The sequence below is a fragment of the Nuphar pumila genome, chromosome 15 (genome assembly GCF_984573655.1).
Source record: "Nuphar pumila chromosome 15, dmNupPumi1.hap1.1, whole genome shotgun sequence".
Lineage (NCBI taxonomy): Eukaryota > Viridiplantae > Streptophyta > Magnoliopsida > Nymphaeales > Nymphaeaceae > Nuphar > Nuphar pumila.
In genome coordinates this window covers 3,064,330-3,081,691 of record NC_143263.1, presented here as the reverse complement: position 1 = coordinate 3,081,691, position 17,362 = coordinate 3,064,330, and the positions used below count along the sequence as shown (strand labels likewise).

Sequence of the window (17,362 nt, the reverse complement as noted above, 5' to 3'; positions counted from 1 at the left end):
AATATCTGAATTTAAAAAAACTTTTTTACCTTTAGTACATCTGTTTGGATCTCTCTCTGATTGAATGCCAAAAACTAGTGTTTAAAATGTTAAAAACAGAGTTATAACTTTCATGTTTTGAGTCAAAACCGAAAACCCCTTTAGGGTTCTCATTTTTGAGTTCCAAAACCGCCCTCTAAGGTTACACATTTTTTGTCTCACCACCACAAAAAAATTGAAAAAACATAATTATAACGTTAGCTTTTCATTGCCATCAAAATCATCTTGATTTGATTAGTAGTTAAAAACAAACCTCATCTAAAAGATAAATTGTACCTCCTAAACATGCAAACAACGATCATAAGCAAGGAGAAAAAAGTCCACATACAAATAAAGGTGAACTTGAACAAATCAACATAAAATGTATGAAAATTTCCTCATTTTGTTCAAGTTTAACGGAAAATTCACATATAATTTTATTCCAACTTCAAGAAGTAAAAAACAAACAATCGTGCAAACCTCATTTTAAGTGTAAGTATGCAATGCAACACTTGAGGAGCAGAGTGATGTGAACTTTATTAGTTCCACGCAAGAGAAAGGTAAAAGAAACATTCCAACACTGGCTATTTGAGATTTTTGACATAATATTGCAAATTGTGGAGTTTTTAGAGAAAAATCATTTTTGCCATATATTACGATCATTTTTTGTTTTTTAATTGAGTCTAAAAGTTAGACCCAAACCCAACCCATCTTGATTCAGAGCGAGTTCAATATATTTAAGATTCCAATTATTTTTACTTCAATCTTGATAAATGCATTTGATATATATACCCTTTTTACCATTAGATGTTATAGGACTCCTCAGACTGTTTAATGGGATGAAAACCAACAGAAAGAAAAACCAATCCTTACATGGAATAAACAAATGAATAAATGGATGGCATTTTATTCCTGCGTTTAAAAAAATCACCGGTTGCTTCTCAGAAATGTATATGTATGTTACAAGTATTCGTGTTTCTAACTGGAAGAACTGGGTATCTTGTACTGCTTTTTCAGGAAGTGAGATGCTTCCGAGTCGGCCCTGTGGCATAAAACTCTCAGCAGTGTTTCTGTGTCGGTCCCCAGTTTGCTCCTGTTACCTTCCATGCTAATGATCTTCAAATCTTCAATCAGTTCACGAGTCTGGATAAAATAAAATGGTAAGAGTACAGATCGTGCCAAGCACACTTAAACCGTGTTAGAGTTTGTGACTGGATTAGGCCAACTTGGGCAGTGGAATGAGCTTTCTTGGGGGTCAATGTACAAACCCAGCTCAAACTGATTTAAGCTAATAGACAGCAGTTGATGCCTCGATCAACTTCAGTCCCTATAGCTTGCAACAATTTGTCTGAGCCATCTTACTTATGAGACCCCAGATGAAGTGGAGCTTCCAGGCTTGATCAAAACTAAAAAAATGGTCTAAATCTAAAGCAAGGAATATGAGTATTCGGTCAACTCCCTAGGCAAATGTGATTTAATAGCCAGAATCCACTGAGGACCAGACTTGGACCAAGTTGGTTTTCTAGTTGGCTTCACAGTTGAAAGGAAGTCGAATTCAGAGCAAGCAATGAAATGCAGCCTGAGCACACTGACAGGTCCAAAATGAAGAAGGGCCAAGACTGGTGGACTTGGGACAACTATGAGGCCTTGGTTCCTGAAGAACCTATACATGACAAATTGAGGAATCGTTTACCAATTCAAGCGTGATCCACTACAGTTCTATTTCGTAATTCACACAAACAGTTGAACTGGGAAGATTGCGAGAAAGAGACTCTGGAAGGAGACTCAAGATCGAGCTTTACAAGTACAAAAAATGAAAAGGTTTCCGTTGATGGTTGAGCTGTCTCAGTGAGCCCTGCGCTCTTAACTGAGTTTGAGTTGACTGGGCCTCTTGACAAGTGAACCAACTGGTGTGTCGGTCCTTCGGACAGTCAACTCATGACTTTAAGGAATTACCAATCCAGAGTTTCCCTAATCACAGTTGATAGAGGAACTAACCTCAAGACCTTGTAGTTTAATGACCAACTGTGCACGCACTGCCAAGTTCTCGACCTTTCCACGTGGCAAACCATCACCACCGGAGATAAAGAATTCCTGCACCGTAGAAACGAATTTAAGAAGAGCTAACACAAATTTACTTTCAAAGGACTTTCTGAGCCACAGAGACTAGGATTAGCTAAAAAACGACCAAGGGACAGTTTTGGATACATTGATTCAACGAGCGAAATCATGAATAAATCATGGAAAAACTAAACAGCATTGAATACTTAGCCTCGATTAGGGCGATGGTTGCACGTAATCAGTAAGGCAGCCCATAATATTAAAAAGAAAACAACAAAAAGGATAGTGTATGAGTAGTAGTCTTTAGTCCAACCAATGAGTTAGACTCTACTAAGCCAAAGAAAAGAGTAGATGGTGAGTCGAAAATCACCCAAACTTATGTTCAAAAACCACTAATATTGACCTGCAGTCAAGTACCAAGACAAGATTAACTTGATACTTCAATGAGATGAGTGTGCCATATCGAGTTCAAGTCTTTGAACAATAATTTTTTTAACCAACTGATCAGTAGAATTCTCACCCATGATAATAACAAAAGAAGCAACTGTCCCAAGTATCACCCCAAAACTCAATGTATGTACGGATACTCGAGAGAAGCCGCAGTATACTCATTTCTAGGCAAGTGTTTGAGAAAGATGCACATATAAATAAAAGCAACCATTTCTGTACATGTTTTAGGGGGTGCTGGCCTAGAAACATGGTTGGCCCAAGCTTGTCTTGTTTGACCCAATGAAAACCAAGATTGTATCAAGCTTAGTTGCAGGGGTTCTCAGTCAATGGGGCACAGCTAGAGACTGAGCACCCTCATGTGACTCATTTCTCACTATATTTTTCACTTCAATTAGCAACTAGAACAGTATAAACACCAATATGCTGGTGCTTCAGGTGAAGCATACTCAGAACGAAAGAAGTTACCTTCAAGATTTCTAGATCTTCTTGCAGAAGTCGAGCATCACTTTGGAAGAATATTTGCGATGGACCGCCATCTAGTAACACTCGAACCAATCCATCCTGACAAAGTGGCACTATTTTATGTGCTATAATTTTGTTAAAAGAATATGAAATATGCACCATATAAATTTCATACCAGTGATGCATGAAGAAGCCCAGAGACAACCCGGTCCCTAAGTGGGTCCACAATAATATCACATAGTTGAATGAGCACCTGCAACAAACAGAAGACAAACATAAACAGAAGAACAGTAAGATGGTACATGATTAGCTAAGGTGATATCAGACACGACTGTGACTTTGAAAAGGGGACAGTACGCATGCATGCACACACACATGCATGGACACACAGACACACAAGGTATCATCATCATCATTGTTATCAAGCTGTGTGACATTTACGTAACACCAATCAGTCTGTAGAGTATGTCCTAAAGGTCTCAATACTAGGGTAGCATTAACCTCCGCTTCATGGATTTTTTGCAACTCTTTTTACAACTTGGGACAAGGAAGACTTGAGAAAACAGTTGATATTATCAACTAACTGAGAATATTGAAAGGTATATTTCTGCAAGTAATTTGGAATAATTTTAGCAGGTATTCTGCAATATGCTAGTATTTTAGGTGGCTTGTTCTAAAACAAAGTTCAACATACTGACTGCTTGTACTGGTAGTAATCTATTCCATAAATTAGTATGGATTTTATCACTTCACTATGGTTTGAAGATGAGAACATGAAAGCTTTATTCTAGGTTGAGGAACTTCTAAGAAATAAGAAAGTGCTTTCCTTACCCCATCAAATGATTCAATCAGGGCTTCTAGCCTGGATTGGGAAGCACTAGGCTTGTACAATCCATCAATGAATGGCTCCCTTAAATCCCAGAAGACAATCTTAGTTCCTGCAAGAAATAATAGATTGATTTGATTGGGAGCAAATAGAACTTATTATAGAATCAACAAGCATGAAAACTTACCAGTGAACTCACAAACTTTATCTATTGCAGCGTTGATGTCTTTCCTTGCACCATCAAATGCATCCATTTGGCTGTTATTGACATTATTTCTTGACAAATCATCAGCTGATCTTCCTAGATCAAAGTAAATAGGAATATCATACATCAGGAAACTAAAATGGAGGAGGCCTACAGATTCCACTCCAACAGAAGCTACAAAGATGTGACCTGGATTCAGATCTTAGATTTTCAAAAATATAACTTTTGGTGGCTTCTCAATGTAACTTAATTATGGGTTGTAATGAAACCAAATGTGCACAAATACAATAACACTAAGGGTTACAAAGAGTGCACAAACACAAAGCCTCTATTGGGAAAAATACAATAAGCCACAAGGGCTAGCACAAATAACTCACAAAAAGTATTAGAGAGAGAGAGAACAAACAAAATATAAAAAATATTTTGTATTGAAATGCTTGAGAGAAGCATAAAATGAGAAGGGGGAGATCCCCCTTTATATACAAGAGAGGGGCTCAAATAGAACCGTTGGGAGCTCCCAACAGCGCTATTTGGTCAAAAGACCAAATAGCCCATTATAAAAAGGAACAAAAAAGAAAAAGAAAAGATAAATGTACCCCTAATGGGTGCAGCCTGTTACAAAGACTGAAATGACAAAATAGCCGTAATGGGTATAACCTATTACAAAAATGTATAAACAATATAATATATATATATTAACACTCACTCAAATTAAGGGTGAGATCACTGAAAGTTTGCCTAAAAGGAAGGAGAAACGGGAACACAACAACGTTTTGGTGAAGAAGTTCGCAAATTGATATTCTGACGTAACATAAAGAAGTTCAATAGTGTCCTTCAAAAATTTGCCGCAAACGTAATGACAATCATTCTCAATATGCTTTGTTCGTTCATGGAAGGTGTGGTTGTTGACAATGTAGATCACACTTTTGTTGTCGCAATACATCTTCGAAGGAGTGGAGATGATGACTCCCATATCTTTAAGTGAACTTTTCATCCATACAATTTCAGTAGTAGTGGTCGCCATCGCTCTATATTAAGCTTCAATGGAAGACAGTGATATATATATATATGTGTGTGTGTGTGTGTCACAGGGATTCTGCCAACAGGGTGCCTCACCCGCGTCGACACGACGCGACTCGAGTGTGAATGTGGGTGCGGCACCTGGTGCGGTCAAGCCGACCCTGGGTGCGGTTAATGCACCCAGAGTCATAAATGTCCAGGCCTGAACAAAAAAAAAATGATGAAAGGGATTGGGCGGGGGATCAGGGCAAAAATTTTACCCCGACGCCTCCCCTTCTCCTCTGACGCTCCTTCAACCCGAGCTCTCCGATGACTCTGGCGACTGCAAGTCTGCTAGGTATGTCTCTCTCTCTCTCAATCTCTCTCTTTGGGTTCTGTGCAAGTTAGCAACCCAACAACTGGGTTATGTGTCATCAAACTCAGTCATGCAGGGCTGGGTTGCTTGCTGTCAAACTCAGCCTACTGGGCTGGGTTCGGCTCCCAACACCCTGGGTTGTTGATAGATAAAGGGAAAGGACTTTTGTTATCCTTATCCCCACATGTAAGTTTTGTTGCTAGTGTTGGTGGTAGTGGTAGTGGTGATTCGAGTTTGTTAGCTGCATGTTATGATGGGGGGCCACTATGGGCACATGTGGATAAGCTTTGTGGTAGAAATAAGAGATTTTGATGCAAGCTTTGTGAGAGAGATTAAGTTGGGTCTTACACAAGAGTTAAGGCTCTTTGTTGAATATACCAGGACATAGCATTTCAGGATGCAAAAGAGTTGATGAGGCAATGCGAAGACAATACAAATAAATACAAGATGAATATGAGAAGAAGAAGACAATGCGTGATTCTTGTGCAATTAGTGTACCCTTTTTAAGCCACCAAGAATATGCAAAAAAAAAGAAAAAGAAAAGGTGGATGTAGGAGTTACAGAAAGATGAACGATATAAGCATCATTCAATAGATATGGAAGGGAGGAAGTTGATAGAAAAACAGGAAGTATTTTTATTCTAATTCACTTCCATTTAATGCAGCTAGAAATCCTTATTGAAAGGATTTAGTTACTTCACTAGCAAATTGTAACTTAAGTGACTATGTATCTCCAAGCTCAGAAAAACTACGAACGACAATTCTTACAGAAGAGAGGACAAATGTTGAGAGATTGCTAGAAATTAAAAAAAAATCATGAAAACAAAATAGAGTTTCCATTGTTTCTGATGGGTGGACAAATATTTAAAGGCGTCCACAGATTGATTTCATTGCTTCCTTGCTTAGTGGCCTAGTATTCCTGAAAGAAGTTATACATCTGGGCAATATAAAAATATTGAGTATTTGAAGAGATTATTTATAAAAGTAATAAAAGAAGTAGGTGATAAGAAAGTAGTGCAAATAATCACAGACAATACTCCAGTTTATAAAATTGCAGTTCTGAGTTTGGAGAGTGAGTATCCTCATATTTTTTGGACTCCCTATGTAGCACATAGTTTGAATCTGACCCTCAAGAGCATCTGAAACCCCAAAGAAGAAAATTCACCAGCATATGCTCTATATTCATGGATAGAAGAATTACAAAAAAAATGTCAAAAACATTAGAAATTTTGTTGTCAACCACCATCATGCTACTGCCATATTTAATAGGCATTCTGATTTGAAATTATTGAAGGTTGCTGAAACACGTTTTACATCCATCATTGTGATGGTGAAAAAAATTAAGAAAGTCAAGAATTGTAACGACCCCAACTCATACCCATAAAAAAATGACAATTTTTTTTTAAGTGCCAAAGCATTCTCAGAGACGCGGGGCCTTTAGAGTTACAACACATCCACCACAAAAGATCTTATACTCATCTTTTAAACCAAACCTTATTTATTAAAGTGCAGAGAGTATGAGACATAAGCAAATAAAATGTAAATAAAGTTAAAAGAAGAGTCACGCAGTCCAAAAGAATTTGCCAAGCAATCGTGTGTTCCCCTTGTAGCCCTCTCGAAAGCAAGTAACCTCACTCAGCTTCTTATGTTGCAAAAGCACAAAAGTAAGGGTGTCAGAATCCAAAAAATTCTATGTACGAATCCCTCTAATGAAACAAATAAGTAAAAAGAACATAAATAAGGTTCATACAATATTTTAGAGGGATGCAATTATGATAAATTCATAACTCAATTAATTATTCAAGCAACAAGGAATAAGTGTTAAACAAGAGAAAACAATTATTATCAATAGGGAACAATCAATTATGCAATAAAGACAAGTATCATGCAATAGAAAACACATATCATGCAATCACCTATATATCACAAGGGAACAAGTAAATATGCATGGTTTTAATACACATGCATGAATAAATTATTATCTTTTATCAAAGTTTTTTTTATATGCATGTCCCTATTAAATGCACACAATTTAAGTTCTTTTTATTACTGTTGCCCGCGGATACTCCAAACGAGTAAAAATTTTCGAAGTCAAGTAAGGTTCCCAGGATAATTTAGCACACAAGTTGTATTTTATTACTGGGTTCCAAACTTAGCCCTTGATCGAAACAACTTTCGGAACATTAGACTTCTACATCTAATGTCGGAACACCAGAGATCTCTACATCCACAAGTACCACTTTCTTGGTATACCAAAACAATAACTGTGTCTACACACCACTGCTAGGTAAAGTGACAGATTCTCCTTAAAACCGTGGCTAGGAGAAGAACCTCAATAGCAGGTTCAGGGGTAACAACAATGTACAAGGAGTTTTAGTATCCTCACGATTTTCCAAAACCGCAACTCTAAGAGTCCCATTTTAAAAACGGGATATCTCAAAACGTATATTACATTATTCTCTTTCTTTATCTTGTTATTAATGCTCATTCATTAATTTGCAATTCGGCATGCAAAATTAGTAACACAAGTTCGCATATTCAAATGCGAGGTTCATCACGAGATCACAACCAGTGAAAAATATAGAATAATATAATATAGTGAAACAATATCAACGTGAATTTTGCGATGCATTAAAACAGGTAAGGAGTAATCTAAGCTTAAGGCTCACATAGCCCACAATGATCTATTATTTGATCATTAATGCATCATATGCAAAAATCATAACATGCCATATATGCAATGATGTCAACATGCTTTCCGATGCCCATTACTATATGCCAATTTAAACATATGCATGAACTACAACATTCATATGCAAGTGTTCACTATTCATGTGCATGCGCTTTCATGTAATCATTTCACATACACGCTTTCATTCATGAACCATTTCAGTTAGAACATGTGAACATTCATGCATTTACGTACATGCAGAAAACACATCCACTTCATGTATGCACATCCACTTGAAACAAACTTGAAATAACATATCGCTTAAGCATGTCATATCAAGTCAAAGCATGTGAAAAATTTCATTCTTAGCATGCATTAAAATCAAAATACATACACTTAACAAAATCTGAAAATTTACATGCATATGAAATTTCGAATTCTAGATTTAAGCAAACATAAGGTGTTAAAATTATTTTTGAAGTAGGCCGATCGAGCCTAGATGACCCCTTCAGCTGGGGTTCAGCCGCGACCCAGCTGAACCCAATCAGCTGGGTGCCGCAGGCCACTCACTAGCCATACAAACAAAACTTTATATATATATATATATATATATATATATATATATATATATATATATTAAAACCATTGTTTCAGTTTTCTTTTTTTGAAAGGTACCCAGGTGCACCCACTCAGCTGGGGCTCGGTGCCAGCCCAATCAGGCTCAGTCGGTTGAGCTTGGCATCCACCACAGAGGCCCAACCCGGGCCTGTGCATTCTGCCAAAGTTTGGCAGTCAGCCCAAAAAAGAATCTGTTTAAAACTTAAAAACCCCGCTTTTCTTTTTATCTCAAGGCTGCCCAGCCGAGCCAGGCTCAGCTGGGCCTGCGGCCTGGCAGGGCATGCCCAGGTCTGGTCACGCCTGGCTGGCCGAGCTGCACTCGACTGGCCTGTTGACCCGGCCTGCCCTGCAGCCCCACTTCGTTAGCCGGTTGCCCAGCCGGGCCCACTCGGCTGGGCCCTGCGGCACTAACCAGGCCTGCTACAAATAGGCCAGCACATGTCTATGAAATTATTTTGCATACGCAAAAAAAAAACATGCTACGAAACTCACATGCATATGCATTTTCAGCATGCATAAATCTACAACTTTCATCTCTTAAATAGACATGATTCTACTAGTTGTGCATGCGTGAATCAACAAATACTTCCAACCTACATGCATGTACTTATTGACAAATCAAGAACACCTGCATATTCAAATTTCTCAAATATGATATGCATGCATAAACAAAATTTTACTCTTAAAATGATCCAACATCCAAAATGCTCTTTCGATAGGATATTAATGAAATATCAAAAATGTAAATGTCATACGACAAGCATATAACAAGCTATATTTATCATGAAATAAATTTGGTTTTAACATGAGAATAGACATGTACATAATTTTATTTTTTGTAAGATGTCTAAAATAAAAAATACATTCATAAAAGAGAATCCATAAATCCTCATCCATGTATTTTAGAGTAAACATCTAGATTTACTCTTTTTTCATGGATTTCCACCAAAATATTGCATGAAAATCCAATCTATATTCAATTTCTCACTTGAATCAAAAGAGGAAACCCGTACCTTGATCGTAGATAAAAAAAGAACAAAAAAACAATGGTGGAAAACGTTGGATGGCTGGAGAAGAAGCTCCCTTCTTCTTCTTCTCTCTCTCTCCCTTTTTTTTTTTGCGGTTTAAATAGGCCAAGAAAGGGTGACGCCCCCCGCCTTCTCCAGCCCCTTCTAGATGGGCTGGAGATGAAGAGTTACCTTTTTTTTTGGGAACTTTCACACCTTTATTTCCAAAATTTTTTGAAATTCCTTTAAGTTGACTTTTCAAAGTTTCTAATTTTTAAAAGTCTTTTCTCAAGCCTTCGTTAGCCTTCTTAGGCATGTACAAGGACTCTATCAAGGACTCCTAAATAACTACAAAAATTAAATTTTGAAATTAATTAATTTTAAATATTAAATAATTAATAATTACCCAGAAGCTTCCAAAAGTTGCCAAATTAACTTAGGAGAGTTGTTAACATTAATTAACTCCAATTTAAAGGTGTCTAATGAATTTAATGTTGAAAAAATAGTTGAACATGGATTTGGATTTGGATCTGGATCCAAGATCCAAATCCATCTCCAAAAATCCAAATGGGTTTTAGGCTCGATCAAATCCAGATTAATATGGATCTTGGATAGAGTCCAAATCAATATTAATTTGGATCAAATCCATCGGATCCAGTCCAATCCAAATCCGCATCTGAACTGACAAACTACTCATTTTTCGAAAAAGCACGATTTTCGATCCAACCATAGCTCGAATCCAAGAAAATAAAATATCGTTATGCTTAAAATTTTGAGACACATCCAACGATATATAACTTGAATTTTACCTCTGAAATTAGTCTAAAAATAACCCGAATTTCGCTTGAATTTAAAGGTTAAAAATAAAACCTTTTCTCACCTTTCGATTGGCTCATCTCGACCTTGTCGATGAGACCTGGGTCAAGCCCAGACTCAAGAGCATCAGCCAAAAATCGAGAATCTACCGATTTTCTTCTATACTTAGCCAAATTTTCAAAAATCTCAAATTTAACTAAGTGTGAAAATAAGCAATATTATAATAATGCTTTGGTTAACATGGTGACTGATGAGAATTGGACATTTTATTGTGCTGATGATGTTGTCAAGGATCAAGAAATTAAGAAATTCATTATTGATGATGAGTTTTAAGATAGAGTCGTATACTTCTTTGAGTTTATGCAGCATATTTGGAAAATACTGAGAGAAGTTGACAAGGATGAGCCCATGCTTTACAAAGCTTATGAAATGTGGGATAATATGATTAAAAAAATATTATGTGGTCTTGATCGTGTGGGAAAATATTATGCAGCATAGTAGCAACACTCATTTGCATTGCATGACACATTCTCTCAATCTCAAATATTATGCAAAGAAGTGGTAGGAAAGTGGTCTTGATCGTGTCCCTCCAAATTAAAACTCAGAGTTATCAAGGCATAAAAACATTCTATCGTATTGATGATGTTGGCAAAACTTTATCGAGAATCACATATTCTAAATCAAATCACACAAGAGTTTGAAAATTTTTCATCTTCGATGTTATATGGACATGCATTAATAGAGGAAAAAAATATAGATCATATCACATAGTGGTCAACATATAGATCAGAAACACCTCTTCTCCAACATCTTGCATTGAGATTGCTATCCTACCCTACTAGTTCATCTTGTTGTGAAAGAAATTGGAACAATATGCTCAAATCCAACATGAAGAGAAACAAACTCACTAGCAAGAGTGCAAAGGATTTAGTCTATGTTCATTCTAATCTTCGATTACTTTCGTGAACCAATGAGGAATACAGGTATTAATTGCTCGCTTATTTATTTGACTATTTCTTAGTTTCTTCGTTTAAATATGCAATTATTTAATATTTTCACATTCGGTTTGTAATGCAGACAAAGATTATCTAAATTTTGGGATGTAAACCCAGAAGAGTGCGACTTAGAGGAAGAGCATGATTTCAACATTACAAACATGGACTTATTTGAGTCTACTCTTCCTTCTTACGATGAATTTGATGATGAAGTAGAAAATTATTAAGATCATTACCTCATCGTCATATACATTGTGTAGGACATACTTTTGGTATGTAATTATGCATTGTTTGTTTCTTTTATTAGTATACTGTATAATTTACTTCTTTTCTGTTTTACTTGTTTGATTGTTTCCATAATATATTGATGTTGATTTAATTATGATGTTAGTTTTTATGATGAAGAATAAAATTGTAGATTGTTAATTTGATTTATTGCATGCATGATGAATTGATGATATGATAATTATTTTGTATTTCATTAGTATTACTGTAAACTGTTAAAAATTATATATATATATATACATATATATATATATATATATACACACACACACACACCCTCCTGCACCCCCATACCCAAGTTTTTTTAAAGTGCCGCATCGCAGCACCCGCACCTATGTGACATATATATATATATATATATATATATATTACTAGGGGTGGCAAAACCTGACACGACCCGCCAACCCAACCCGCCTCTTAGGCGGGTTCGGGTTGGGCAAAAATGAACCCGTTTAATAAACGGGTCGACCCGCCTAACCCATTTATTAAACGGGTCGGGTTCATGTTAGGGGTATGCCAACCCGGCTGACCCATTTAATGAACGGGTTAGGCGGGCGGGTCAACCCGCCGACCCACAAACCCGACCCGCCAACCCGTTTACCCGACCCAACTAGTTTATTAAGCGGGTTAGCGGGTCGTGTCGGGTTACCCGTTTAATAAACAGGTCGGGTTCGTGTTTGCCACAGCCGACGCGTTTAATAAACAGGTCGGGTTCGGGTTGAGGTATGCTGACCCGCCAACCCGACCCAATTGCCACCCCTATATATTACCATACATATATATATATATTTGTTTCATATTTTACATATATATTTATATATGTATATATATATTATTTATAATGATGTAATAAGAAATACCCTCTAGGGGTATTTTTATCATTTTACAACATTGTAATAGGTTGTGCCCATTAAGGGTACTTTAGTTCTTTTATTTTATTTTGTTCTAAGAAACTCAAAATATCATGATATTATTGTGATATATCACAATATTTTTTGTGAAAAAACTCATTTTTTATATTTTAAGCTTACATTTTCTATTTTATAACCATTTAAGACTTGTTTCTTTATATTTTTGCAAGAAAAATAATGCAAGGCTATTATTTTCTCATTTTCTAAATTATTATTTATATATATTTCAAATTTTTAAACTCCCAAGATTTTCCTAAGGAAAAACCAACTTTTGAAAATCTCTTCGAGAAAAACCCTCACCAAGAAATTACCTTGAACAATATAGGTAACTACATATATATAATTTTTGTCTTAGGATGTACTTTAGGTATTCTTACTATATATGTTTTTTTTATTTGTTTTGTGAATTTCTTTGGTCATAAGTTATGTGCACTTTGTTGTATGTAGCTTCTGTATGCATCGGAAACTAGCCATCAAGAATAATTAATGGATGGTTGAATTAAACTAGCCAACTCAGCTAGCCATTAGCTATTCCTAACTGCTTCTTCACCTTGTATAAATAAGGGTCATTGGCCTTTTTGCACAGCAATGAATTTTCTATGGATTTTAAGAGATTAGTAAAATTTAATTGTTTTATTTTGTGTGCTCTTAGTGGCCTTGTATGGTGTGTGCCCTTAGTGGTGGCTTTGTGACTTCTTTGTGACTTTGAGCACCCTTGAATTCACTTTATTACAGCATCCTCGTTCAATACTAGATCGGTTCCAAACTTCCAATAAAACCAAATTGACTTGGTGCAGGACGGAGATAGGTGTCAAAGAGGTTCAGATAGATATGACTAGATATGACTCAGAGCAGTAGCATTAGGTCAGAACCAATATGCAATCAGTTGGCAGTCATGTCCTTGCATAACAACACTAGATGTGGAGATAAATCCAACCCAAATACAAGGTGGTCATCTAGAGCACATTTTTCAAGCTGTCGCATGACTATCCCCTCATTTTTCGATGGTTTATATGATGCCCAATGATGATTAAGATAGATACAATCAGCCAGAGATGAAACACTGTCTACTTGCTGTAGCCTTAGAAATCTTAGTTTTATCCCACTTATACGATTAATACCTGCAGTTATAATGTAGACCCAGTTTGTGAACAATGTTCCACCAAATGACCAGGAATTAGATGCATTATTCAATAACAATGAAGCCATTGTGAGCAAAGGTTAGAAGTTTAGATGATTACTAGCATTCAAATTTTCCTGAGGTGCTTTACTTGACCATCTCTCTCGGATGCTATCTTCCAATTTGTTCAACTCACTGATGGCATACTGTAGTCATCAAAGAAAAAGAATGTCATGAAATTTTTGTAAGAAAAGAAGGGCTAGTGCCTTATATAGTAGATTACTAATTATAGGGCAACTATCAAATGATTGTGCTGATGTCACAACTAACTTTTCGTACAACGTGATATTTCTGTTGCATGCTAAAACACAAAAAAAATAGATTGCTAGACACATCATAGAATATCTAAATGTAAAGTCTCGAATTTCACTCGATTTCTTATAAAAATAGAAACAACATGAATAGAATAATCATCTAATGTCTTCAAACTACAAATTGTCAAAAATGACATGAATTACAAAACTTAAAATCTAGATATTCTAAATTTCCAAGAATTCTAGTTATCATGCTGGGACTTAGATGGCAGTATCTTGATTGACCAACTCTCTCTCTCTCTCTCTCTCTCTCTCTCTCTCTCACACACACACACACACACACACACACACACACACACACACACACACACACACACACGTGTGCATATTGATGCAGATAGAATGTGGTATTTATCCTTCTCACCCAGTTTTTTGCTGGGTTGTACATGACATGATGATACCATAGAGGAATATCTAGGTAATATGGGTGCTTCAGCACCCCCCAAAGCACAAGTCACACTCGCACCTATGTGATAGAGATCCAAAATTTCCAAGTTAAAAAAAACTTAGAAACTTAAAAATACATATGGATGTCTATGCGTACATAGATACATAATTATACACACACACACACACACACACACACACACACATATATATATATACACACACATTAAAAATTAGAAAAAAAAAATGTAAAATAAAAAAATATTTACAGAAATCCATTTTCAGCTGTTAAAAATGTAAATTTTGGATAAATCATGATATTTTAGTTAAACAATAATATTGTGATATTTTGAAAATGTTCACGGTATTTTGGCCATTTAAAATGAAGACAAAATTATCAGTTTTTTGGCAATAACCAGAGATGTTTATCACTATGACTTAGATTACCAAGTATTACTTAGTTATTATTTAATTGTTAATTTTTTATTTTATTAATTTTCTTAATTGAATACAAACATTAGTTTATTGATATTAGTTGCATTTTTTTTCAAAAAATGCTGTGAAAGATTTTGGTCACACCTATTACTATTTTAATATGTAAAATACAAGTTAACAAAACATAGCTGAGTAACTGCATTGACCTAGCCCAGTCCTGAGCTGAAAATGAACAAGCAGAATCAGGAGTCACAGGGTTTTCAAGTTGTGTGACATACATAGATTTTTTGTGCTGTATTTGTTTTCTTGACATGCTAATGAAGAATAAACTTCTTTTACTTCTTTTCTTGACCTGGATTCACTAGCTACACATGGGGCCACTTGGTTTCAACCCAGGTCTTGCCTAGCCCTAGCCCGAAAAGGGAAAAACTCATCCAATACAGATCCAAATTTAGATTATTTCATTTACCTAAAAACCAGATATACAGATTAGTTATGATCTATATCCAACATTGAAAAATTAAGCCAAATTTGAACAAATCAAAAGGTAAAAGCATAGTAAGAAGTGCGAAGGCACAGTGGAAAGCACCATTCAAAAGCGGAAGCTGCTCAATTTCAAAATAAGCAGGAAGCAACTAGAAAACCTGATTCAGACTAATCAATATGGCAATCTCCATATTCAAGAAACTGGATTCTTAAATTAATCATTGCATACATTTATTGGATTTTTGTTTAATAGGAAGTGTTACAGAATTGTATGCACAACATGGTATTCTTTCTACCACTGTATTAGAACAAGATAAGATCATAATGCATAAATAATTTAGTTGGGAATTTATTTGATACAGAACACTCATATAAATAAAATGATTTGCAACATTGTGGGAAAATGAATACTGCACCCTTTCCAGTTTTTATCTAATGTCTCAAAAATTGCATACATGATTAATGTTTTTGATCTCGCATGCATATTTTTATGTTGTTCATTAAACAAAGCGATCTAGGGATGTCTTAATCCTACAGATTATGATACTCATTCCTTTTTTTCTTAACCCACTTTCTCATCACTTGGAACCCAAGGTAATCTTGCTTCACAAATGATTCCCAATGTTTTTTTTTTAGTTCTTGCTTCTTTAATCTTCTTCAAATTTAAATCTCTTGTTTCCTATTTCTGATTCCAAATGCAGATACAATTTCGCTTCACACTGTAGAGAATAACTTATCTATATCCAACCCAGAGTATACTAGTTATCAACACATTTTCATTTATAAATTGTCACTGCAATTTGCTATTCAAAACAATGATTTATGGTTAGTTACTCTTTATAATTAACAGAATGAGATTATTACATTTACACCAACTATTAATAAACATAAAAAATTATAAATACAACCAAACATACATTAGGCAAATGAAACAACATATTCACATAACAAATATTGCACTTGGAAAGGCAATTCTCAAACTCAAATATAAACACTATAAATAGATAAGGTACTAATAGAAAATGAAAAAATTCCATCCAACTTTTGACCAAAAAAAATCTAAGAATAGCTTAGAAAAGAGAACCAACTCACATAAAGAGTGTTCAACTGAACACATAGTTTGGTTGTGGATAGCACATTGATTTGGCTAGATCTCCGATGATCAGGCATTCGAGGATCAATTATTTCTTTTTTTACAAAAGCTTTAATCCCAGATTCTTTTTTATACCGTGTAAGAATAGGCAACGGTGGTATCAGATCATCTTTGCTTCCTGCAATCATACAAAAAGAAGCCATTCAGCCAGAATCTACAGAGAGCATGTTGAGGAATGTAATATGATGAATTATTAGTGTGAATAGTGTGGGTAATACCTATTTATGTATTACTATGTAAGCATAGGGGTAGTTTTGTATTTTATCATTTATCGATAGTAGTCAATCTAAGAGGGCCATTTTGGTCCAAAACCAGTCTTGTTGTCAAGGAAAGGGGGACAACCCCTATGGCACAGTTTGAATGACGGGGTAAAATCTGGTTATGAGAAAACTAGGTTTTGCCTCAAAACCTGGTAAACGTGGTTTAACCTGTTTGGGTGACAAAACCAAGTTTTTTGGTAAAAACAAAAAAAAAGGCTGGTCATTTTCTGGCCGGGAAATGGCAGGATGGTGTCACCAGGCAAGGGCAGCACCATCCCAGCCATTTTCCAGCCGGTGGATGGCCAAAAAAATGGCTGAAATGTCAAAAAATTATAAACAAATGAAAAATAGGAGTATGTTCATTTTTTGGATGGTAGGTGGCCGAAAAATGGCCGAATCTAAAATAAAGAAAAACAAATCGCTAGCCATTTTCTGGCCAACCACCAGT

General features: G+C 35.7%; 1 protein-coding gene across 4 annotated transcripts in view; it reads right to left on the bottom strand.

Moving 5' to 3' along the window:
• Positions 1-788: 788 nt before the first annotated feature.
• The window catches only part of LOC149814142 (plant/protein (DUF810)), a 91,238-nt gene continuing 74,664 nt past the window's right edge, over positions 789-17,362 (bottom strand). For all 4 annotated transcript variants that reach the window (XM_089989072.1, XM_089989074.1, XM_089989071.1 and 1 more), the window contains 8 exons: positions 16,594-16,772; positions 13,941-14,025; positions 4,005-4,118; positions 3,823-3,929; positions 3,167-3,244; positions 2,995-3,090; positions 2,017-2,112; positions 789-1,161 (listed from right to left, as the gene is read on the bottom strand). In XM_089989072.1, the coding sequence (XP_089845198.1) occupies positions 997-1,161; positions 2,017-2,112; positions 2,995-3,090; positions 3,167-3,244; positions 3,823-3,929; positions 4,005-4,118; positions 13,941-14,025; positions 16,594-16,772 (920 nt within the window). In that variant the 3' untranslated portion in view covers positions 789-996. The remainder of the gene's footprint in view (positions 1,162-2,016; positions 2,113-2,994; positions 3,091-3,166; positions 3,245-3,822; positions 3,930-4,004; positions 4,119-13,940; positions 14,026-16,593; positions 16,773-17,362) is intronic.